The sequence below is a fragment of the Ceratotherium simum genome, chromosome 19 (genome assembly GCF_057802395.1).
Source record: "Ceratotherium simum simum isolate JZ-2026a chromosome 19, ASM5780239v1, whole genome shotgun sequence".
Lineage (NCBI taxonomy): Eukaryota > Metazoa > Chordata > Mammalia > Perissodactyla > Rhinocerotidae > Ceratotherium > Ceratotherium simum.
The window spans coordinates 22,993,145-23,019,471 of record NC_141918.1 but is presented as its reverse complement, the minus strand read 5'-3'; the positions used below and the strand labels follow the sequence as shown (position 1 = coordinate 23,019,471).

At 39.4% G+C, this 26,327-nt stretch overlaps 2 protein-coding genes across 10 annotated transcripts in view; both read left to right on the top strand.

Moving 5' to 3' along the window:
* The window catches only part of PNISR (PNN interacting serine and arginine rich protein), a 25,883-nt gene extending 13,280 nt beyond the window's left edge, over nucleotides 1-12,603 (top strand). For 3 of the 5 annotated variants that reach the window (XM_014781127.2, XM_087443911.1, XM_087443912.1), the window contains 7 exons: nucleotides 590-780; nucleotides 2,670-2,807; nucleotides 4,473-4,572; nucleotides 5,311-5,364; nucleotides 6,438-6,608; nucleotides 7,657-8,743; nucleotides 8,982-9,321. In XM_014781127.2, the coding sequence (XP_014636613.1) occupies nucleotides 590-780; nucleotides 2,670-2,807; nucleotides 4,473-4,572; nucleotides 5,311-5,364; nucleotides 6,438-6,608; nucleotides 7,657-8,743; nucleotides 8,982-9,012 (1,772 nt within the window). In that variant the 3' untranslated portion in view covers nucleotides 9,013-9,321. Of the gene's footprint in view, nucleotides 1-589; nucleotides 781-2,669; nucleotides 2,808-4,472; nucleotides 4,573-5,310; nucleotides 5,365-6,437; nucleotides 6,609-7,656; nucleotides 8,744-8,981; nucleotides 9,322-12,519 lie in introns of those variants that run through there. The other 2 variants (XR_015555240.1, XM_087443913.1) reach the window with 2 other exon arrangements.
* The window catches only part of COQ3 (coenzyme Q3, methyltransferase), a 25,912-nt gene continuing 12,134 nt past the window's right edge, over nucleotides 12,550-26,327 (top strand). For 3 of the 5 annotated variants that reach the window (XM_004422145.3, XM_087443916.1, XM_087443917.1), the window contains exon 1: nucleotides 12,623-13,543. In XM_004422145.3, coding sequence (XP_004422202.2) covers nucleotides 13,435-13,543 — 109 coding nt within the window. In that variant the 5' untranslated portion in view covers nucleotides 12,623-13,434. The other 2 variants (XM_087443915.1, XM_087443914.1) reach the window with 2 other exon arrangements.

The window sequence follows — 26,327 nt, the reverse complement described above, 5'->3', positions numbered from 1 at the left end:
AAATCTAGCACTTAATGGACCAGAGTCTTTCGTTTTTACCACAAAGTAGATATCTTAGGAGGATTCTAACTTTTTTTTTAACTTACAGAATAATACTTGTTCAAGTGAATTCTCGGTGTGAAAATGGACTTGTGCTTTTGTTTGACTCTGTTCTGTTTTCATATTTTAGGAAGCAGCATAGTGTAAGAGTTTGGCTCTGAATTAACCCATATCACTACTTAGTGGCTTTGTAACCTTGAGCACATCAGTTAAGCTCTTGAGTCTCAGTTTCCTCACTTGTAAAAGAGATTGAGTAATAGTAGTGATATTTTAGGGCTTTTTTAGGATGAAGTGAGATGATGGTTTAATGTGCTTTCATAGTGCCCTGGCACATTGTAAGCGTTAAGACAGTCAAGCATATGTTTAATGGGTTGTTTTTATTACCAGTGTCTTGCTGGAGAATGCATAGTATTTGTTAGAAGCACTCACATGGCACCAGAATTCTTTTTTTAAATTTACTCACAAAGTTTATAGAAATTCAAGAATAAGGAGCTCATGAGTTTATGATTGTTACTTAATTGACTTATAAATTTTTTCCCATGTGAAACAGATGCAGTAAAACGCAGAACTCTTCCAGCTTGGATTCGAGAAGGTCTTGAAAAAATGGAACGTGAAAAGCAGAAGAAGTTGGAGAAAGAAAGAATGGAGCAACAACGTTCCCAGTTGTCCAAAAAAGAAAAGAAGGCCACAGAAGATGCTGACGGAGGAGATGGCCCTCGTTTACCTCAGAGAAGTAAATTTGTAAGTAGAATCCCCTGACATAAAACTCCATGTGATATCTATATGAAAAGTTTATTGAAAGAAATAGGTATTTTAGCCCATAGAAAAGTATTAATGTTCCTGAGATTACTTTCAGTAAATATATTGGGGATTATGTTTTTATGTATGTGTTATTGAGGGCAGAATAGGGAGAAAGGGGGCAGTGAGTTTATAAAACATTTCATTCCAGAGAGAAATTATTCAGTATAATGCTAGGTAAGTCTTAAAACAAATCTGTATTCTTTTGTTGTGGTACAGCTGACTGCCTAGTAATGGATTATAAATCAAAACTAAATTAAAATGGCAATAGAGAAATAAATCTGCCCTTTTTGAACATTGAAATATATACTTATACCAGAGGATGTAATAACTTTCATGGTTTTTGACATGAGCACTGAAAGTACATAAAGTTTTAAATCTTTAAATCTTCATCACTTAGATGGCATGAGTGGTTTAGGGATTTTTTTATTTAGCAACAGTGTGCTCCTAGCTGGTATGACAGCCACAGCACTGGCCAGTATGTGACTCAGGAAATGGGTCTTCCTCCCAAGGCCATTTTCTGCTTCAGAAATAAGTCTGAACAACAGCCAGGTAATAGATTTAAGCAGACATTGGTTTTGCTTAAATTCCATAAATGCCATAAATTAATTTTTAACAAAAGAACCATGTCAAAGATGTGTTTTTGTTCTGGGTGTTATGAAGATAAGAAACAACAGACTACCACTATTAAAATTTTCCTTTTTTTCCCCCCACATTTTTTTAAATCATTACATGAAATAGTGAATTTCCAGATTTGATGTTTTTTTAAGTGTCAGAAAAATTGTTTGGAGATTATTCTCTATCTCCTCCCATTGTGTTACACATATTCTTCCCCTGGTTCAAATGGTCTTTCCATAGTAGGATTTAGGTGATCACCTTTTCTCTTACTTAGTAGGATTGTTAGGAGTGACTGTGGAACACTTCTTTGCCTAAAGAAGAGTCCCCTATATAAGGTATCCTGTCTGGATGCTGAAAACCTAAAACCGTACAGAGATGGAGACAGACTGCTAGCATTTCCTCCATCTGAAGTAGACCTCATTTCTTATCTGTCCATTTTCTAGTTAAAAAGAAGCAATTTTCACTAAGTTTCAGGGCCAGCTGAGATCTGGAAACTGACTATAGACTTTTGATTTTAAGTCACGTGATTTTAGGTAACTAGCTTAAATGTATAGCTGTAAAAGTTACACTGAATATTATGACTGTGGTCCATTTATCCAAAGTTCTACAAGCCACTCATTTCATGGCCATCATATATAATAGATAGTAATTATATCAGTCTTTGGGCATGAAGTGTTTCTGGTTATTTATAAAATAAGGTCAAAATTGACTAAGAAAAAAAAAATTGAAGGATAATTAAAATAATTGATTCTCAGAAGCCACTTTGTAATCCTACTTTTTGTCTCAGGTAATGCTTTAAATTATCAAATGAAATTTAGAGAAATTTCATTTTTATATATCTGTTTCATAGACTTTTTAATTTGAAATTTTAAAATAGAATGTGTAAGATAATGATTTTACATTATAAGCAGGAAATTTATTTTTTATTTATTTATTTATTTTTTGGTGAGGAAGATTGGCCCTGAGCTAACATCTGCCAATTCTCCTCGTTTTGCTGAGGAAGACTGGCCCTGGGCTAATATCTGTGCCCATCTTCCTCCACTTTATATGGGACGCCGCCACAGCATGGCTTGACAAGCAGTGCGTCGGTGCGCGCCTGGGATCCGAACCGGCAGACCCTGGGCCGCCGCAGCGGAGCACGCGCACTTAACTGCTTGCGCCACCAGGCCGGCCCCAAGCAGGAATTTTGACTACCCATACTCTTATTTTTTTAGGATAGTGATGAGGAAGATGAAGACACTGAAAATGTTGAGGCTGCAAGCAGTGGAAAAGTCACCAGAAGTCCATCTCCAGTTCCTCAAGAGGAGCAGAGTGAACCTGAGATGACTGAGGAAGAGAAAGAGTATCAAATGGTAGAATGTTCAATTTCTTACCATGTACAGGATTTTTAAAAAAATTTTTTTATTGAGGTATAATTGACATACAACGTTATATTATAGGATTTATTTTGTTTATATATATTTTTAAACTATTGGTTGGCTATCTTACACATTTAAACTGAGAACTCATGAAACAGTTATAAAATGGATATTAATGTGTATATTTGCTGGGCAATGATGTCTGCACAATCCAGGTAACCCTTATAATATGAAATCACAGCTTATAAAGCAGTTATTAAGTGCATTTCCTAATACCAATGTTGTAATTAAACAATGTTTTACTATATGAGACTCAAGAGAATGTTTATTGATCTGTTATTTTCCAAAGTGTGGTTTTTGAATACTGAGAAAGATTAAAAGACTTCATAGAAAAATCAGTTTAGGGGCCGGCCCCGTGGCGTAGTGGTTAAGTGTGCACTCTCCGCTGCGGCAGCCCAGGGTTCACAGGCTCGGATCCGGGGCGCACACTGACACACCGCTTGTCAAGCCATGTTGTGGTGGTGTCCCATATAAAGTAGAGGAAGACGGGCACGGATTGGCCCAGGGCCAATCTTCCTCAGCAAAAAGAGGAAGATTGGCAATGGATGTTAGCTCAGGGCTGGTCTTCCTCACCAAAAAAAAAAAATAAATAAAATAGGAAGCACTGAGTTAAACACAGTTAAACATATTTCTTCATTGCAAGACTTCTCAAAACCTTTAGTTTCTATAATGTTTATTGTCATTTTCTGAGATTGGAAATATAATATGCCGCATTTCTCGTGTTGAAAGATCAGTGATCTTTGGAATGTGTTTAGAAGTGCTGATTCATTTTAATAGATGAGTAATGTGGAAACCAGAGAGGCTAAGGGACTAGCTGCTAGTCCACGTTTGAAACAGCTCTTGGTAGCCAAACCAGTCCAGCTCTTATGTCTATTGTACTCTATATTACAATGGTCAAGAAAATAAGGACTTCATCTGACAGAATGGAATAACTACTTTTTCATTATTTTTCCTTGTTTTTTTTTTCCCCTCAAATTTTACCTTGAGCTGGGTTAATGTAAGTTCCTAAATGACTTAAGGAACTACTGTTGTGCTGCTTACTAGTAATATTATTAAATGAAGGGGTATACTCCTTTGAACTTAAAACACCTATGGAAATTTTTATTACTAGGGACTTTTTCGAAAATGTTTGTCTCTAGAATTAGAATTCAGTGTCTCTACTATACAGGTAAATTCATATTTTTTTCTTTAATCCAGTGATTTTGAAATTTGTTAAAGTTTTGATATTTTAGAATAATTTCAAGATATTTTTTTCCTTGGAATGGCTGATCTGATCTCTAAAAATGTTTTATTTATTTATTTATTTATTTTTCCCCCAAAGCCCCAGTAGATAGTTGTATGTCATGGTTGCACATCCTTCTAGTTGCTGTATGTGGGACGCGGCCTCAGCATGGCGGGAGAAGCGGTGCGTCGGTGCGCACCCGGGATCCGAACCCGGGCCGCCAGTAGCGGAGCACGTGCACTTAACCGCTGTGCCACGGGGCCGGCCCTAAAAATGTTTTATAAAATGACTTTGCCTTTTAATTTTTTTGAAAATGTCAAACTATTAGTAGCTATAATAGTTAAATTAGAAACAAGATATAAAATATCCTTCCTTAGATGTTGCTGACAAAAATGCTTCTGACTGAAATTCTACTGGATGTCACGGATGAAGAAATATATTATGTAGCCAAAGATGCACATCGGAAAGCAACAAAAGGTATATTGTCGGTGTTCTTGGTTTTGTTTTCCTGGGGGTGTTTTGGTTTTGGTGGCTATCTTGGACTTTTTGTTGTCCTTGTTGAATTATTAGCAAAGATTTGAATATTCTCTTCTTGCATGTTTAACTCTTTGGGAAAGGTTAGATTTGTAGACATCATATTAAAACTATAAAAATACTTTTGTTTTATCCAAGCTACCTGAGCACAAATTAGCAGTTATTGCTGTTGTTCTATAAAATGTATTGTGGAAAATTCTTGATGTTCAATTTATTTCACCTGATTTTTTTTTTTATAGATACCATGGTATTGGTGTATGACTTCTAATACAATTTAATTTGACTAATGAATTGAATTATGAACCTTCAGAGTTTTCACATTTTGTCACTTATAATTCTTACAGAATCGAGGAATTCTTCCCCACACCCTCCCTATTTTTAGTAACTCTTAAAAAATATATTCAAAGCAAAATTTAAATTACGGCCATACTTCAAAAATAAAAATGCTGATGTACTGATCAACATTTTTCCTCATTATAAACCAATTTCAGCTCACATCAGAATTATAATTTCAAGGCCAGACATGCTACTGGTTTAAAATGAATGTTATGTTTTTAATGTTTCTTCTCTCCCCAAAAAGCAGCAATAGTAGTAGATTTAACAATACCATAGACTCTCATGACTATGAAATCGTGGCTATTTGTGTTAACATGTTGTTCCTGTTGTTGATGTGATACAAAGCTCCTGCAAAACAGCTGGCACAGTCCAGTGCACTGGCTTCCCTCACTGGACTCGGTAAGTGTTCTCCTTATTTGTGAGAGGGCCTTAAAGGGAAATCACACTTACCTTGTCTCTCTACGTGTTCTATTTTGAAACTGTACTATTCCTACTCAGTTTATAAAACCTAGGTCTTAGGGTTTTACCAATCTCTAATAGGTTTGCTTATTTTTTTGACTAAAGCATTCACAGTGGGATTATTATAAATATGGTGACTAATTCATAGTTTATTGGAGCAAGTTGTAATAGTTCGTAATTTAGCCATGATAGTACTTAAGCTCACTTTCAAAATTATTGCATACATGCCTCAGGGAAGAAGTTGTCCACTGATGCTTTCAAGGATCTATATTTAGATTGTGTTGCAGGAAGTCAAGTTTTAGCATAGAGGAAAGGGTTTATCTTACATACTGTAGTAGTAGTGATGTGTTCATAATTTGCTGTTTGCATGATATCTTATCAAATATATAAAAGCTTGAATTTGCCTTTTTCACTTCTTCATTTCAAATTAGTCTTTGTGAGGATCAACAGAAATGGGTAGAACCAAATGCCTGTGTGATTTTATTATGGCTACTATTTAGATCACTTCAGGGTGGGGAGTAGTTTTGGCACGATACCATTTCTGTACCAGTGAGAATTACAGTATTCTCATTTTTTTTGGGAAAAAATACTTAGCATACTACCTGGGATTTCTAAGCTTTGAATAATGAAAGAGTTAATTTTAGAAATAATTTTCAAGATCATCATAAATGTTTTTAAGGTAGTTGTGTTGATTATGCTTTAGTGAGGCTTTACTGTCCTGTTAAAAGGTTTGTTGGTTAGCATGGACAGTAAAGCAAAACCATTATCATGATTCCTTTATGGTGAGAAATATATGAAATATTCCGGAAAGAATAAGATACTAGGTATCAGTTTCCATGAGGGTTCTATAAACTCCTTAAGTGTTGGAATTTATGCTCCTCCCCACCCCGAATAAACATATCCTTCCCAGAAAAGGCAATGAAAAAAGAAATGAGCTTTCTTCTCGGACCTTAAAAAGTTTTTAGGGCACAGAATAATTTTTCCATATGATAGACTGGGCTTTATGCACACAGGTGGACTGGGTGGTTATGGATCAGGAGACAGTGAAGACGAGAGGAGTGACAGAGGCTCTGAGTCATCTGACACTGATGATGAGGAATTACGGCACCGAATCCGGCAAAAACAGGAAGCTTTTTGGAGAAAAGAGAAAGAACAGCAGCTGTTACATGATAAACAGATGGAAGGTACATCCTTCAGACTTAATTTTTGTCCAGTTTTGTTTGTATTTCTTTTTATATTTCAACCAACATAAAAATATCAGAGGATAAAATTGAGGCTAGATCATAAATAATGTGATGTAACTGAAACTAAGGTTTTGGGCTCATTTGCAATTTTTATCAAACTTAAAATCAAAATTATTTGTATAGTCTACATATGTAGTTTATAAAAGACAAACTTATGTTTTGTTTTCTTTTGGGAAACGTTAATTTCAGTGGCTATAAGTTATTTAGTGTATTTATTTCTTGTTTAAGTTCTTAAAATGAAAAAGAAGACTTTTGAAATGGGGGATATATATTTTTAAAAGTATTGAAAAGTAATTGGCAGCTGGAATATTTAATTTGTAGCTAGCATATTTAAGTATAATAGAAAGAAGACTTTTTAGAAGTTTTTTTATGTAAAATACTGTACATGAGTACAGTTCTTAACAGTTTACATAATGATACTAGGAATAATGAAGGAGAATATTTATTCAAAATTTATTTTTTGAAAAATATTATTTGGACAATTTGAAAGGTAATTATTAAAAGTTTAGCAGTTAAAATTTCCCTATAAGTTACTTATTTACCTTTAAGTTGCCTGATTGGACAAAAGGGAAACCTCTTCTTATTCTCTTCACATATACCTCTACACTTTGATACTCTATTGCTGTACTGTCCAGGAGGGTAGCTAACTACATGTAGCTATTGAGCATTTGAAGTCTAGCTAGCCCAAATTGAGATGTGCTATAGGTGTAAAATACACACTAGATTTCAGAGACTTTACATGGGGGAAAAAAGGCAGAATTTTTGATATAGTGGGTTAATAAAATATTAAAATTAATTTCACTGGTTTCTTTTTATTTTTTTAAGGTAGCTACTAGAAAATTTTGAATTGCTTGTGTGGCGTACATTCTATTTCTATTAAACAGTGCTGCTCTATTGTTATAGTCTGGTAGCTTGAAATTTAGTAGTATGGGAGTTTTTGCATCTTACATTTGACTTTTCTTAGTATTTTTGTCTTTTTCTGTTTCAGAAGAAAAGCAACAAACAGAAAGGGTTACAAAAGAGATGAATGAATTTATCCATAAAGAGCAAAATAGTTTATCACTACTAGAAGGAAGAGAAGCAGACGGTGATGTGGTTAATGAAAAGAAAAGAACTCCAAATGAAACTACGTCAGTTTTAGAACCAAAAAAAGAGCATAAAGAAAAAGAGAAACAAGGAAGGAGTAGATCAGGAAGTTCTAGTAGTGGTAGTTCCAGTAGCAATAGCAGAACTAGTAGTACTAGTAGTACTGTCTCTAGCTCTTCATACAGTTCTAGCTCAGGGAGTAGTCGCACTTCTTCTCGATCTTCTTCTCCTAAAAGGAAAAAGAGACATAGTAGGAGTAGATCTCCAACAATTAAAGCTAGACGTAGTAGGAGTAGAAGTTACTCTCGTAGAATTAAAATAGAGAGTAATAGGGCTAGAGTAAAGATTAGAGATAGGAGGAGATCCAATAGAAATAGCATTGAAAGAGAAAGAAGAAGAAATCGGAGTCCTTCCCGAGAGAGACGTAGAAGTAGAAGTCGCTCAAGGGATAGGCGAACCAATCGGTCCAGTCGCAGTAGGAGTCGAGATAGGCGTAAAATTGACGATCAACGTGGAAGTCTTAGTGGGAGCAGTCATAAGCACAAAGGTGAGGCTAAAGAACAAGAGAGGAAAAAGGAAAGGAGTCGAAGTATAGATAAAGATAGGAAAAAGAAAGACAAAGAAAGGGAGCGTGAACAGGATAAAAGAAAAGAGAAACAAAAAAGGGAAGAAAAAGATTTTAAGTTCAGTAGTCAGGATGATAGGTTAAAAAGGAAACGAGAAAGTGAAAGAACATTCTCTAGGAGTGGTTCTATATCTGTTAAAATCATCAGACATGATTCTAGACAGGATAGTAAGAAAAGTACTACCAAAGATAGTAAAAAACATTCAGGCTCTGATTCTAGTGGAAGGAGCAGTTCTGAATCTCCAGGAAGTAGCAAAGAAAAGAAGGCTAAGAAGCCTAAACATAGTCGATCGCGATCCGTGGAGAAATCTCAAAGGTCTGGTAAGAAGGCAAGCCGCAAACACAAGTCTAAGTCCCGATCAAGGTAGTATACTTTTTAAAGTATTTTGTCTGATTTTTTAAAAAATTTGACTGAATTTATTCAAAGTTGAAAGTGTCCTTTCTCTCTCTCTCTTTAATAAACTCAGTTTGGTACTTGATAAATGATCATAGTCTTAAGTAATTTTAGAAATCCTATATAATATTATTTATTTAAAAATTGCAGATTCTTTAGTTTAAAATACATTTTTATTTTTAAATTTTGTCTTTTCCCTTTTTTTCAGATCAACAACCCCTCCCCGTCGTAAACGCTGAGGAATGATGTGGCAAGAATGCCATGATGTTTAAAAAATTCCATGAGTTTTAAGGGCTTGTCTCATTATAGAGGCACATTGTGGCTGTGTAGGTGAAACCAGAATCTTTTTTTTTTTTTTAATCTGTAAATAGGTGTACTTTTTCCAAATGCTGCTCCAAGTTACTTAATAGGATTTCTTTGTATTACATTTTTTCAAAAAATAGTGCATAAGACTATAAACACGCCATTCTCTTTCAGCTGTAATGTTCTTAAAATTACTTTTGAATGTACTGTGATGTCAATAAAGCTCTTTAGTTCATTTTTGTTAACCTCTTGCACCTTAATTTTATGATTTTAATCTAAGGAACGTACTTTTATAAAACGGCAGCTGGAGCTTTGTATAACAGATTTTAAAGGTATTTCCTCTCATCTGCCCCAAAGAAAATGCTTTTAAGTTAATAGTTTGTCAAAGTTTGTAAATTGTACCCATGGATTTTTGTCAAATTCCAACTTTAAGGGTGTGGAAGAGGGCCAGAAATAGACCTTTACTTTTCATTTAGAAGCATTTGACAACTTTCTAAACTTTTCTTCCTATTTTGGGGATTTTCAAGTAATATATTCTGTGTGTGTATAAAGCATAGTTCACTCCTGTAAAATGAAATTGCTGGAATCAATCAAGCCAGTGCACCATTAGTTATTTGTAAGGAAGGACTGTGTTTGACACTAATAGTCAAGTCTGGAACTATATTCTGCAGTTACCCACTTTTGTTTTAGAAGCATATTTTAAACACTTTGGGGTTATTATAGAAATAAGACTCAGTTCAATGTATTTATTTATATTTTTAAAGTATAACATGACCTCAGCTCAGTGGAGGAATGCTGTTATGCAGGTTTGTCAATTTCATAACATTAAAATGGTCTGGTTTTGTCAAGTTTCTTAAGATTATGATCAGTGAGTGGTCTAGCAGTTTAAGGCAGTCATAACTTAAGAGTAAAATGAGGCTCTGCGGGCATTTAAATGCTCAGCTGCTTTCAGGGTCTGTTTTTATATGATTATTCACTTATACCGCGATAGATAAATCTCTAAAACAAATGCTTTTAAATTTTACTTTAAAAAGAAAAGAGCAGGTGCAGGTCACACAAAAGTTTTAAAGTATGCCTTCTTACCAGCAATAGTTCATTTTAAAATAAGCCAAATTTTTGCCAAGGTCAGTGTTTCCTCAAAATGAAGGTAGAAACAGATTTGTATAGTGTGCTCTTGTACCTCTACATAGGTTCTTAAATAATTTTGAGCAGTTATGCATTTATCTAGAGGAAATAAATCAACTGTGAATAAATGCATGTTTACCAAAATGGTTGTTTTACAGTGCATTTAGTTCTGATATTCATAAAGTTGACATTTCGCAGAATAACTTTTAAATAGTTTGGAATTCTATATAGTTTAGACATCAGTCACATCTGGTGACAAAATAAAAGAAAATGTGCAATATTTTTTATGTAGGTGAGCTAACACAGTGTACCTAATTACAGAATTAATTATCTGGTTGATTTGTAATAGATAAGTTGTATAACATTTTCATATCTTAAAATGTTTTTTAGATCAATCTTCAAGTGAAATAATATTTTCAAAATAAAATTCTACAGAAAAGTTCTGCTGGCTATGTTATGCACATTTTTGGGCAAGATATGAACTAGAGCCAAAAGTAGTAGTTGATAGTTTTATTTACTCTGCCATAATATGCAAGCTTCTTATCATTTAAATCTGTAGATATTTTTTTAAAACACCATCATGATGTATATGATTATTAGTAGATACATCAGTGTTATAATTAGATATTTGAGTTTTTTCAGATTTTTATGGATAATTTAGAGAATTTATCATTTCACTGACATGTAATGAAGTATGTCTGAGTGGTAAAGTTTTATAAAATAGAGATCCATGATTTGGGATATGAATGCTAAGACTCACACATAAATTAATTAGATGTATAATTTGGTTATGAAATTTTTTCAAAAATGACACCACCAGAAAATTAATAGATTCAGTTTTTGAGACAATCATTGGACTTAATTGGTTATTAAAAATTGTCTTAAGAGGTTCTCTTTTAAAATATATCTAGTGTATTAATCATACTTGTTTTTGTGGAATGGGGTTAAACCACACCATTAAGAGAATAAAATGTAATTTGGAAGAGGTAATTATAAGATTTGTTTCAGGCCCCAAAATATAAATAAAGATTGGTGTGGAATCTCAGTGTATATGTTTTCTGCCATTTTAAAATGTCTTTTTTAGAATCTGTTTTTAATGGTATAATACACAGTAGGTGAACTTCCCAAACATAGTCTATTTTTAGTGTCTGAGTTATTGTTTCCTCAAAGAAACACATGAAATGTAATTAATTAGTAGATGAGATTTTTTATTTTATGTGGGAATTTTTACATAGGAATTTTATAAGGTCCAAAGTCCCTGTAATAGTGTCCTATGGAAACCTTTACATTTAAACTGTTTCTTTACATTAAAATCTGTTTTAATTTATGGAACTTTCTAAAATGTGCTAAGCATGTTTTGATGGAAATAGTATTAGATTCATTGGATCATCCTGGCTCTGCTACTTGATGTATTTTGGGCAAATTTAATAGGCCTCAATTTCTTCAACTGTCTAAGGGTGGAATTAGATTATCTCTAAGATCTTGAACACTTCTAGCCCTTAAGTTCTTCAGTTTTAAGTGGAATTTGATTGTAATGTCTAAACCAAATGAGAATATGGGCTTTTTATTAGCCCTTAAAATAACTCATGTGTGAGGAGTTATATTTATACTATAAATGCTTATCGTGTCATCTGTAGAGTTTTCCTGTAAACACACATGTTAAATCTGCCACATTCTGATTATGTGGGTAAGTTAAGATAAAATTATCCTAAGTTAGCAGTTTACGTGAAATTTTGTCAATACAAAAACTTACCAGTTAAACTCTGAATGTAGTAGCATATTATTTCAAAGGAATAAAACTTAGCTGGAATAGAAAAAGTTTATATAAAATTACAAAATTGAATTTCAAAATATTAAATAAATTTTTAGTTTTATAGCAAAATAAATTGTAGACTCGATTTTACAACATGTTTATGGGTGAGACCATAGCGATGGTCTGTGAAATGACTCCAACAATTGCGATATACCACATTACAACTGCTGGTCTTTCCAACACAACTCAGGTTTAAGTGTCATTGGCAAAGCCTTTTGTTGATATTTGTAGAGAAAAATACTATGAGCTAGTTTTGCTTGTCTGGGCCAAACCAGTGGGTAAGGAAGAGGCTTTTGTTTCCTGTTGGTATTAAGGCAAGTCAGTGATTGCCTTTGTTGAACTGAGAATGTAGTGGGAAGACTGAAACCTAGTGAGGTGGTACATTCAAAGACAGTACATTTAAATAAAGCTCTTAGAACTTGAATTGTACTTGCACTTGACATCCTCCCTGAATCTGTCTCTCCAACAAATATTTGTAACGTGTGCTAAATGTTCTTTTGTGCAGAGCTTTCTGCCTTCAGTTGGAGAGATGGTCATGTATCGTGAGAGGAGCTCTGAAGAGGACATAACAGCTGAAAAGCCTGCAACCATTCTTAGGAGGTCAATATTTTACTAAGAAACCATAAGTGAAAGACCAGTACTGAGCAGTAAATTTCACTAATTCAAAGAACCCTTTACCAATTTGACCCTGCCTGTTGAAAATGTACAAAGATTTTTTGTCTTAGAGATTTGTCATTGTTACCCAAGAAAAGGCTTCTATACCTTTAGAAGTAAAATGTTACTGATCGCCATTCTAGCTCTAAATGCCTAGCCTGAGTGATAAGTCTCCTGCTACATAATGTATGCCCTGTCCAGAATATTATCAGGTCACTTGCAGAAAATAAATTTTCAATTTAGACTTCTGACCCTCTGTGACATTTGAGTGCCTTGAAAGGGGACGCAATTTTACTGTTAGGGAAGAAGTGCATCCATGCTTTTGTGATTCTAAGGGCCAGTGTCTTACAAGGAGTATAAATGTCCTTGGGAGACATCTGTTATAAATATGAAGTAATTACAGCTACAGGGGACCAAAAGCTAGATCATGTAGAGTGAAGTAGTAGCATGATTGATGGCGACTTTGGCCACGAGGTTTGAGGTGGTCATATAGGAATAGGCAAAATAGAGGAACCTGAAGTTCGTTTATGATAATAGAAACGGTCTGGAGTTAATTGCATGCACAATTTGACAGAGTCTAGAGTTAATTGCATGCACAATTTGACATGTTGAGCGTGAAGAGTAACCAGAGCCACACATATGTAACCCATTATTAATGCAACCATGATTAGGCTGGCTCCAAATGGTGCAAGAGTGATCTCGGAACCTCTGTGTTGGGGATCTTTTGCGGGAGGGACCGGAAAGGAGGAGGATCCTTTCTGTCGCCATGTGGGGAGGCCGCAAGCTGATCTCTTCCGGGAGTCGTTTTTTAGCAGTGCTTGGGTCTGGGTCTCGGGACGCACGGCCTGACTGTCCTCGCTTAACCAAGTCGGCAGGTGAGTGTGTGTGGAGGTCCCGCGCTCGCAGCCTACCGTGCGCAGCGGCTGTTCTGCGCAGGCGCGCGACAGGGCCGTGGGCTGTCGCTGTGCTCCGCGCGGGGTCCGCGCGAGACCTGTACCTTCGGCCCCGGCCTTGCTGTCCGCTGAGCGCCCGCCCGGCCTGGGAACTCCCGTCCGCTTCCCAGAGGCTGGGAGAGAAAGCTGAGGACGAGTGGTCCCGGCCGAGGAGGGCGCGGCCCGGGCCGCCGCCGTGTGTCCAGCGGCCTGCGTCTCGTTCGGGTTGCGCTCCTCCGTCGGGCGCCGGCGACCGCTCTGCCTGCCGAGTCTCAAGGTCGTGGGCTTGTTCTCTTGCCCTTGGAGGGACACCAGCTGCTGTCTCGCAGTTACTGATAGCGTTGTGTTTATGTTTTGTTTACACATAGCTTGCCTTTTTTCAGCAAGAATTGAGGGCAGCTGTACTACATTTTGATTAATAGATTAACTCAACAGACTGTATTGGGAAATAGGATCAAGAAAATAACGCACTGAATCTGATACTTGTAGAGGCCAGTTTGATTGTTGTCTGGCCGCACGCGCAGCTGGGTGAGCATTGTGGGACAGGTTGTGGAGACATGAAGAAAAGACCCGGAGATGGCGACGGAGACAGAGGTTTATTGGGAGTTACCTACAGGGAGGTCCAGTGGGGGCCGGCTGGGCAGCAATATGCACCCCCAACCGCGGGCGGGGAGTGGGTTGTTATACAGGCAGGGGACACAAAAGCTATATGCTTGCCAAGGGGCTGCCCCTGGTACGACCAGCGTTCCCAGGATCAGTAGGTCACTTTGGGGGGCTCTGTGTCTTAAAGACGTGGAGTTCTTCAAGTGAGATAAGGTAAGATCGGGGCTGGCCAGGGCCTGGATTGTTACAAATCCCAGCAGCTGGGTGTCCTGCCCAGAAGGGAGCCAGAAGGACACATGGTTGCAATGGGCTTGCGGGCTCTTGCTGAGCAAGCAAGGCCCAGGCCCTACGCTCCACCCTCCGTGTGTCCCAATGGCCCTCACAATCTTATGGCATCATTCTTCCCCGGAGTCCCCTGAGCCAGACGCATAGAGGAGCATTGTAACCAGATACCACAACAGCCATAGAGAGCACAGCAAGAGAACAAAGTCAATAATAAGAAGGCAAGAATGCCAAAGAACACCTTTCACCAGGTTGAGGGGAGGAATTGAATCCAAGCAGAGACCGGGACAGTGGGCAGGGCTTCAGTAGCCTGTATATGGGTGCATAAGGAGGCCATTGCGGAAGAAATGTTAGGAGCATAGTTCTGGATATAGACACAACGTTCTAACTTTATGAGAGCACAGGTCCCTCCCTGGGCAGCAGGGAGCATGTCCAGAGCCATTCTATTGTGTAACACTACGCGTCTCATTTGGGATGTTTCTTCATTCAAAAGTGTTATCATGTGTCCAGTGTTGTTTAGAGCTGTTGCCACATGTTGCGCTAGGGCAGACAGTTGCCGTTCTACATCAATAGCTGCAGCTGGTGGGAAAAAGATAGTGAGGGGGTAAAACCACCCTGCAGCGCATCACACACGATGGTGTGCACAGACTGCCTCCCAATTAGAAGGAAGCTGTTGAAGGGAAGACAGGATGCGTGCGGGGATGTAGGGGCACTCCCCATGTGCCTCTGCCAGTCCAATTATAAGGCAGATAAGGCCAGCCATGAGCGCCACAAGCCCACAACCACCCCTGAGGAGAGGCATAGGCTCCTCTGATGGTGTTATTTTTGTCTTCTCAGCCACATACCAGCAGCAATGATGATTGTTTGGTTACACATTGCTTTAGGTGTCCACCCCACATTTTTTGAGATACTTTCATTTGGTGGTGCAGAGTTATTGTGACATTCAATGCACCAGGGAAGAAGGCCGGCCCTGTGGCTTGGTGGTTAAGTGCGCGCGCTGCGATGCTGGTGGCCCGGGTTCGGATCCCGGGTGCGCATCGAGGCACCACTTCTCCGTTCATCCTGAGGCCGAGTCCCACATACAGCAACTAGAAGGATGTGCAGCTACGACATACAACTATCCACTGGGGCTTTGGGGGGAAAAATAAAATAAATAAAATCTTTAAAAAAAAAAAAAATGCACCAGGGAAGAGAACCTCTTAATTCTATTTGTATAGCAGTTAAGTGTCCTACACCATCAAACACAGAGTGCACTGCTCATGCACAAGCTGGAAGATATACTTTCGAGAGGCGGCATAAGAGGGCAAGGACAGGTTACTTGGCTGGAGGAGAGTAGAAATGGGAAAGTGGGTGGCGTTCCTCCACTCTCGCAGGGCTCTCCCGTCAGAGGTGCTGGCAGCTTGGGGACGCCATGGTAACCCTGTGGCTGAAGAGAGAGGCAGTTCACGGCATACCCAGCAGTTGGAGTGATTTTGTATGTCAGCAACGGTGTGTGCCCAAGCAGCGAAAAGGTTGGCAGACGTTGTCCTAAGGACGAAAGTAAGATGTTTAGAGGGAACTAGAACAGGGAGGTCATGACCATCCAACAAGACACGTGGCTGCAGTGATATAGGATAAGGGAGGAACAACAACGCACCACAGGGAAAGGATGACTGTACCTTGGGGAATTGGAGGCCCTGGATTAGTAAGTTTGGAGGTTTTGGGTGGCCTCCCCACAATGAAGGGTGTTACTGTGATATCGCGTTCTAAGCCTGTACCTCAAGGGGCTAAGAGACCACACCAGTGGGGCCCCACCTGCCAGTCCCAGGGCCAAGTGACCATGTGGGTCCTGGTAGGGAGTTCTCGTGGCAGAGGCAAAAGCAAGTTGTTCTGAGTGCCCATCTGTGGTTGTAGTTTCTCTCCTTGACTAGCTCTTGTCTGTAGACGTGCTGTCGTATCAGGTCCTTGAGTCAACATCTGATAGGCACTGGGCCGGGCACTCTCATGTTCATTCAGTTGACATATTGCAGTTGTCAGCCGTCTCATCCAGTGGGCTAGGGTCCTGTCTTCTGTCCTCAGTTGTTGTTTCAGTAAGCCATTCATTCATTCATTCCACCAGCCCCACAGACGTGGGGTTGTTTGGCAGGTGAAAATGCCAATGTATGTCCATTTGATCAGCCCACGTCTGTACCTCGTGTCCAGTAAAGTGCATACCTTGGTCACTGTCAATGTCCATGAGAACACTGTATGTGGTGCAGAGGTGTTCCAGGCCTCTTATGGTGGTCTTTTGTGTGGCCCTCTGGCTGGGTATGCCTGTAGCAGTCGTGTATACATGTCCACACAGGTAAGGGCATACCAGCAGCCATCAGAAAGAGGCAAGGGCGGATGTAGTCCCCCTGCCAGCGTTGAGCAGGCTGCTTGCCTCTGGCAACTTGGCCTGTGTCCCAGAGAATGGCCCAGGGTCTTTACAACGAACAAGAAGGGCACATCTGACAGCCCTGTACCATATCAGCATAGCATAGGGGGAGGCCACAGGCCTTGGCAGTAGCCCACAAGGTCCTTTGTTTTTTGTGTCCAGTCTTTTTGTGTAGCCATTCTGCCATTCTTTCGGCTGGTACTTCTTCCAGATGAATCCGAGCTAATTTGTCTGCTTGTTGGTTTCCCGGCGGTGTTGTCGCCTTATGTGCAGACACATGGTATACTGTTATCATCATTCCCTGGATGCGCTGCCGGATATCATCCCAGAGTTCTGCCCCCAACAATGGGCAACCATTAATAGTCCACTTTTGTTATACCCATTGTGCCATCCACCGAGTGAGCCCTTTACAGACTGCCCAGCTGTCCACGCACAGACGTACTGGATCAGGCTCACGAGTCAGCCATCCAGGCGGCCCTCAATTCGGTCCATCGACTACTGTACCCAGAGCCAGAGTCCAACCACGTGCTGTCGGTCAAAGGCTGGATGGCCACTGCTGTCCACTGGGGGAGTTGCCCCTTGCGGAGCTATCTGTGTACCAGGCCTCTGCCGGGATTGGTCCTTCTCGTTCCCATACATTTGGCAGGGTTTCAGGCATGGGCACCTCGTCTAAGGGGGTGGTTTCTTCTGTGGTGTATGTTACTGGTCCCAGGATGGCGTGCAGTTCTGCACTTAGGGGACTACTGGTCAGGGTCCCTCGTTGTTGTAAGTATGTGTGCCACTTTGCCAATGTCTGTGTTTGGGCTCTTCCCTAGTGGGGCTTTTGGGAAGTGTCCTGCAGCCACCCCACAATGGTCAGATGAGTAGGGACTATGATCAGCAGGGAACAGGTTATGGGCTCCACCTGCTGGAGGGCCGGGTAAGCAGAACACAGTTGTTTCAGGGCGCTATACTGGTTTTCAGCCCCTTTGCACAATTGGGATTGGAAGCCAAGGGGCACTTGTTTATTGCCTCGCTTCTGCCAGAGACCCCACCCGAACCCCTCTGGGTAACTGGAAGTGTCCAATTCGCATGGTTGTCCTTGTGTTAAAACACCCAAGGACTGGATTGGTTTCACTGCTGCTTCGGCTTGGGTGAAGGCCTCCTGCTCTGTAGTCCCCCAGTCCCAGATGACACCCTTTCGCACCAACTTATAAAGAGGATTAGACAGCTTGTGTCTTATCTATCACAGCAGCAGGAACCACTTTTGTCTTACCCGACCACACAACACCCAAGTATTTGACAGACAACCCAGGCCCTTGCACTTTGTTGTCGTTCACTGTGACAAGGGAGCGGGAGGCTTCCTGGAGGTCTGGAAAAGACTCAGAGGTTAACATGACATCATCAATGTAATGGAACAAGGCAACACCAGGGGGGTTTTGTCCACCGGGTGGCGCTATAGAGGCGTTGCCACAGGGTGGGGTGAGAAATGAGGAAGCCATTTTGCTCATTTCCACCCTGACAGCAAAATGCCTTCTGCCCCCGTATCCCAGAGATACAAAAGCCACCCTGGGATGCTTTCCCTCCTCTTCTGCCTGGATTTGTTTCCCGTTTCTATCAGTCATCCCTTGATCTTAGCAAAACGACAGGCTAGGATCTCTATTTTCTCATCAGACTCGACAGCGCCTCCGTTGTCCTGGCTGGAACCAGTGGAGCCTCTCTTTCTAACTTCCGTTCCTCTTGTAGCTGCCTCACCTTGGCTCTTGCTTCCATCTCAGCTTCTCTTGTGAGCTTCGCCGCAGTGAGGAGGGGCCACCCCACCGTTGCGGCTACCGCCTGGGCTCTGGCTTCTTTTCCTCATCATTTCTCATGCTCAGGACTTCCCCTCTCTTCGTCGCAAGCCATCCCACAGTGAGGAGGGGCCACCCCACGGCTCTAGCAACGACCTGGGCCTCTGAGTTTTTCTTTTCTACATTTCTCATGCCCAGCACTTCCCCTAGGCCCTTTGGCATTTTCAGGACATCCCCGTACTCACGCAGTGGGCCCCATCCATCAAGGATGATGGTGACCGGCCCCCACAGGGAGGACATCGGCCAACCTAGCATCCCCCCCCCCCATTTCCCCTTCCCATCCCCCATAACCTCGGCACTCACGGGGATTTCTTTGGTCTCCTGGCTGGCTCGCCAGTTGTCTGGTCGCACGCCCAGTTGGGTGAGCAGTGCCGGACAGGTTGCAGAGAGACCAAAGAAAAGACCCGGAGACAGGGACGAGACAGAGGTTTATTGGGAGTTACCTACAGGGAGGTCCAGTGGGGGCCGGCTGGACAGCAATGTGCACCCCCAACCGCGGGCGGGGAGGGGGTTGCTTATACAGGCAGGGGACACAAAGGCTATATGCTTGCCAAGGGGCTGCCCCTGGTACGACCAGCGTTCCCAGGATCAGCAACTCACGTGGAGGGGCTCTGTGTCCCTTTAAGATGTGATGTTCTTCAAGTGAGATAAGGTAAGATCGGGGCTGGCCAGGGCCTGGATTGTTATACATCCCAGCAGCTGGGTGTCCTGCCCAGAAGGGAGCCAGAAGGACACATGGTTGCAGTGGGCTTGCGGGCTCTTGCTGAGCAAGCAAGGCCCAGGCTCTACAATTATTTAACTCCCAATATTAACCAGAAAGTTACGTTCATCCTTTACGTGAAACTCACTTAACAAATACTGTATGTCAGGCACTGGGAACTTTTAAATGAATGATACAAGGGTCTCTTTAAAAAATGTTAGGATAGAGCTAAGATCAAGATATAATGAACAAAAAAGTGGGAAACTTAAAGGCCCACTGAAAGAGTTGAAAAGCTTGGTAATCTCATACTGTGAACAATAGTGCAGCCAATAAAAATGATTTAAATCACTATGTGTCCACATGGAAAAATGATTAGGATATAATGTTAAGAAAGTAAGTTACAAATCAGTATGTATTATGAACTAAGACGTACAGATGGAGATATAGAGAATAGAGATACATCAAAATTTTAGCAGTGAATATGTGGGGGAGTAGGTGATCTATCATTTTATTATTCTTTATATACTTTTTGGAGTTTTTTTTTTCCCCAGTAAACGTATCTTTTATAATCAGAAATTTAGAAAAAATACAATATAAATATTTCAAAATTTTGGGAGTGAACCTAGAAGAAGTATCTAATACATATTTGAGATCAGGGAAATTTCTTAAACAAGGTATTTAGAGAGCTGTCTTGAAGGTGTTGGCCAGTTTTAGAAGCAGTTGGAGTGGCTAAGGGACCGCTTGAGTATCTGTGAGGAGGTTTCTGAGAAACTGCAAAGTGTTCCTTGAAAGGCAGAGTGCGGGGGCCGGCCCCATGGCGTAGCGGTTAAGTGCCTGTGCTCCACTGCTGGCGGCCCGGGTTCGGATCCCAGGCGCAAACTGTCACACCGCTTGTCAGGCCATGCTGTGGCGGCGTCCCACATAAAGTGGAGAAAGATGGGCACGGATGTTAGCTCAAGGCCAGTCTTCCTCAGCAAAAAGAGGAGGATTGGCAGATGTTAGCTCATGGCTGATCTTCCTCACAAAATAAATAAATAAATAAATAAAAATGTTTTAAAAAAAAGAAAAGTAGAGTGTGAATGGAGGCTGGAGATGAGGGTGGAGGGTGGCAAGGGATGAGACAGGAGACTTTTTAGGTCATGACAAGTCCACAAAAGGCCACGTACACCTCCATGAGATTGACTTTATCTTGAGGATAGTGGGAAATTCTGAAGGAGCAGCATAACCAGACTTGTATTTAAGAAGTAACACTTGTCAGCTGTGTAGAAAGTGGCATGGAAGCAGGCAAGGCTAGGCTCAGGGCGGCCTCAGAGTAATCCAGACAATTGATGATTGCTGGAACTCGGGTACTGGCAGGATAGAGGTCTTGTTCACTGTCAGCGTGGTACCTATTAGGCGCTGGATACATGACTTTTTGAATGAATTAAATGAAATTTCCCCCCATTCCTTTAAAATCTCAAATGCCAGAATGATCACAGATTCAACGTAGAGAAGGAATTGGTAACATCCTATTTGTTAATACAAACTCAGTCTCTGTCAGTTGTAATGAAGTGATTTTTAAAGCTCTTGAGAATTCTGGCAATACTGATGACTGAGGGACTAATTTTCCAGAAATAGGGGAGGTGAGAGGGCAATAGAGGTCATCACTGCGTGGAGAGCAGGGACTGTGTTAAAATCTCTGAGGCTCGGTTTCACAATAATACCTTATATTCTTAGCTATGTATCACAGTTTACATAATTCTCTAATAATATATCATTTACCTACCTAAAGTCACAGAGGAGGTGATGTTTGAACTGGGCCTTAGAAGGTAGTACAGATAGAAACGGTGGAAGAGAGAATGACATGAGCAAAAGCCTAGAAGCACAAACTTTTTTTTTTCCCAAGAACGTTGAAATGGATTTGGTGCAGACTGTGAAGAGCCTATTAAAAAATAAAACAAAATTTTAAAAACATACAAAGCTCATGAGAAAAATGTTCAGAGACTATGAAAAGACAAGGCATGAAATATAAGTGACCATTTGTCTTAGTCCATTTGAAATACTATAACAAAATACCACAGACTGGGTGGCTGATAAACAACAGAAGTTTATTTCTCACGGTTCTGGAGACTGGGAAGTCCAAGGTGCCGTGTCTGGTGAGAGCCCACTTCCTGGTTCATAGATGCAACTCTTGCTGTGTCCTCACATGGTAGAAGGGGTGAGCTAGCTCTCTGGCTTCTCTTTTATAAGGACACTAAACCCACTCACGAGGGCTCCACCTTCGTGACCTAATCACCTCCCAAAGGCCCCATTCCTAATACCATCACCTTAGGGGTTAGGATTTTAACATATGAATTTGGGGGGGCACAAACATTCAGACCATAGCACCATTAAACTTAAGAAAGGACACAGCCTCACTCATGATAAATTAAAGTTACAGAGATACCATTTTTAACTACTGGATTAGCAAAGATAAAAACGTTTGATAATACATTGCATGGGTGACTATCAATGTATTATCAGTGTGGGGAAACTAGCACCTGAAACTCCCCTATAGTACCCATGGGATTGCAAATTGGTTCAAAATCTAGGAGTGGCAATTACAAATTTATAAATGCACATGTCCTTTGACACAACAATTCTTGGGATTTTACCTATGGGTACTCTCAAAAATATGTGAAATTACCTATGTAATTCAATGTTATGTTTTTGGAATAGCAAAAAAATTAGAAATAAATGTCCATTAATAGAGGACTGCTTAAATAAATTATGAGATAACCATACAATGGATTACCATGCAACCCCCGTCCCCCCCAAAAGAAGTGTTTTATACTCTGTTATGAAAAAATCTCCAAGATACATTGATAGGTGGAAAAAGCAAGGTGTGGAAAAATGTGTATATTGTGGTACATTTTGTATAAAATAAGAGAAATCGATACACAAAAAAGATTTGTATGTATAAAATATCCCTGGCAGCTTGCATACAGATCTAGTAACATTGGTTGCCTCCGGCAAGGGCAACTGGATAGCTAGAGTCAGGGGTAGGAGAGGTAGTTTGTAGTGTACCCTTTTGTCCTATTTATTTATTTATTTATTTATTTTTTGTGAGGAAGATCAGCCCTGAACTAACATCCGTGCTAATCCTCCTCATTTTGCTGAGGAAGACCAGCTCTGAGCTAACATCTATTGCCAGTCCTCCTCCTTTTTTTTTTTCCCCCCCAAAGCCCCAGTAGATAGTTGTATGTCATAGTTGCACATCCTTCTAGTTGCTGTATGTGGGACGCCGCCTCAGCATGGCCAGAGGAGCAGTGCGATGGTGCGTGCCCGGGATCCGAACCTGGACCGCCAGTAGCAGAGCGTGCGCACTTAACCGCTAAGCCACGGGGCCGGCCCTGTCCTTTTTATTTTTAAAAAATTTTTTATTTTGAAATAATTTAAGACTCACAAGGAGTTGCAAAAAATAGTACAGAGAATTTCCATATGCCCTTCACTCAGTTCCTCAGTGATATCCTACCTAACCATAATACATTGTCAAAGCCAGGAAATTGACGTTAGTATGATACTATTAACTAAACTGTAGACCTTATTTAGATTTCACCACCTTACATGCACACATTTTGTGTGTGTGTGTTACCACATGTAGAGATTTGTGTAATAACCACCACAATCAGGATATGGAACTGTTCTATAATCATAAAGAAATTTCCTGATACTACTCCTTTATAATCAGACCCTACCTCCAACCTTGGCAATCACTGGATCTGTTCTCCATTGCTATAATTTGCCGTTTCAAGAGTGTTATATAAATGGAATTGTATGTACCTTTTGAAATTATTTTTCCCCCACTCAGTATAAATACCCTTGAAATTCACCCAAATTGTTATGTGTATCAATAGTTCATTCCTTTTGATTTCTGAGTAGTATTTCATGGTATGGATATACCACAGTTTGTTTAACCGTTCACCTATTGTAGGATATTTTGCTTGTTTCCAGTTTGGGAGTATTCTGAATAAAGCTGCTATGAACATTTATGTGCAGGTTTTTGTGTGGACATAAGTTTTCACTTCTCTAGGATAAATGCCAGGAATGCAATTGCTGGGTTGTGTGATAGGTGTATGTTTAACTTTATTGGAAATTGATAAACTCTTTCCATAGTATCTGGGCCATTTTACATTCCCGTCAGCGATATGTAAGAGATCTAGTTGCTTTGTATCCTGCTCCACACTTGGTAATGTCAGGATGGTTAAATTTTAGCCAATTCAATAGGTATGTACTGGCTCTCATTTGCATTTCTCTAATGGCTATTGATATTTAATATCTCATGTGCTTATTTACATCTGTATATCCTCTTTGATGAAATGTCCATTCATGTCTTTTTATATCCATTTTATAATACCCACACTCACTTTATAGTTGGATTGCTTGTTTTTTGTGTGTGGGAGTTGATTTTTTGTGTGTTTTTTACTGTTGAGTTTAAAGAATATCCTTTTGTATTCCAGATATAAGTTCTTTGTGGGGTATGTGTTTTGCAAATATTTCCCAGTCTGTGACTTGTCTTGTCTTTTTCTTAACAGGACGTTTTGCAGAGCAAAAGTTTTTAATTTTGATTAAGTCCAGTTTAATCAACATTTTCTTTTATGGATTGTGCTTTTGATGTCACATGTAAGAACTCTATCCCTAACTCTTAAGTCATGAAGATTGTCTACTGTATTTTCTTCTAAAAGTTTTATAGTTTTGCATTTAAATCAGTGATCCATTTTGAGTTCATTTTTGTGTAAGACATGAGATTTAGATTGAAGTTTTCTTTGTTGTCTATGACGTCCAGTTGTTTCAACACCATTTATTGAAAAGACTATTTTTCCTCCATTGAACTGCGTTTGCACTGTTGTCAAAAAATCAGTTGGGTGAACTTTTTTTAACTGTCTCTGGACTCTCTTCTCTTGCGTTGATGTTTGCGTCTGTCCCTCCTCCAATACCACACTGTCTTGATTACTATAGCTCTATGGTAAGTCTTAAAATTAGGTATTGTGATTCCTGCAGTTTTATTCTTCTTTTCAATATTGTTTTAGCTATTCTGTTTCTTTTGCCTCTTCAAGTAAATTGTAGAATCAGCTTGTCTATATCTATGAGAAAAAGGCTGTTGGGATTTTAGTAGAAATTGTGTTAAACGTATAGATCAATTTGGGAAGAATTGATGTTGAGTCTTCCAATCCATTAATACAGTATGTGTCACCATTTATTAGGTTGCCTTTGATTTCTTTTATCAGCGTTTTATATAAATTTTCAGCATACAGACCCTGTACGTGTTTTGTTAGATTTATACAACAATGGAAATATTTCATTCTCTTTTGGACTGATTTTACATGATATAGCATTTTGAATTTTGCCTTCCATTTGTTCATTGCTAGTATATAGAAACAATTGACTTTTGTGTGTGTTGACCTTATAATCTGTGACCTTGCTTAACTCATTTATTAGTTCCCGGAGCTTTTTTTTTTTTCAAGATTCCTTGGGATTTTCTACATAGACAATCATGTCATCTGCAAATAGGGACAGTTTAATTTCTTCCTTTCCATTTGGTATGCCTTTTATTTCCTTTTCTTGCCATATTGCATTGGCTAAGATTTTAAGTAGTACGTTGAACAGGAGTCATGAGACTGCATTCTCACCTTGGTCCTGATTTTAGGAGTAAAGCACTTCGTTTTTCACCATTAAGTACTATGTGAACTATAGGATTTTTATGTATGCTTTATCAGATTGAAGAATTTCTCTTCTATTCTTAGTTTGCTGAGAGTTTTTAATCTTAAGTGAGTGTGGATTTTGTCAGATGTTTTGCCCACATCAATCAATAAGATTTTGTGGCTTTTCTTCTTTTGATAGTTAATATGGTAGATTACATTGATTGATTTTCTAATATTGAACTAGTGTGGCATAGTTGGAATAAATCTCACTTGGTTGTGCTGTATTATTCTTTTTATATGTTGCTGGGTTCTATTTACTAATAGTTGAGAATTTTTATGTCTGTTTATGAGAGAAATTTGTCTGTGGTTCTCTTAGTTGTACCATCTTTGTCTGGTTTTTGTTTCAAAGTAATGCTGGCTTCATAAAATGGGTTGGGAAATGTTCCTCACTCTTCTATTTTTTGGAAGACATTAGGTAGAATTGATTGTTTTTTCTTCTTTTAAGTGTTTGTTGGAATTCACCAGTGAGGCTATCTGAGCCTGGAGATTTATTTTTCAGGAGGTTTTAGCTATGAATTCAATTTTTTTATTAGTTATAGGACTATTCAGGCTACTTACTTCATCTAGCATGAGTTTTGGTAGTTTGTGATTTTCATGGAATTAGTCTATTTTGTCTAACTTGTAGAATTTCTTTGTGTAGAATTGTTTGTAGTATTCTCTTTATCATTCTTTTAATATCTGTTGGGTCTGTAGTGATGTCTCCTCTTTAATTCCTGATATTGGTAATCTAGGGTTTTGGGGTTTTTTTGTCAGCCTTGCTAGAGGTTTATCAATTTTATTGATTTTTGCAAGGAAGTAACTTTTGGTTGGATTTATTTTCTCTATTTTGTTTTGTTTTAAATGTCATTGATTTCTACTCCCTCTGCTTGCTTTGGGTTTATTTTGCTCTCCTTTTTCTAGTTTGTCGAGGCAGAAACTTAGATTGTTGACTTGAGACCTTTCCTCTTTTCTAATATGAATATTTAGTGCTATAAATTTCCCTCTAAGGACTGCTTTAGCTATGCCCACAGATTTTTATATACTGTATATTTTAATTTATTTCAATTTTATTTCCCTGAGACTTTGTCTTTGACTCGTGTTGTTTACAAGAGTTTTGTTTAATTTCCAAATGTTTTGTTCTTCTCATGTTATCTTTCTGTTATTTATTTCTAGTTAGAGTCCATTCTAGTCAGAGAAAATACTCTATATGATTTCACTT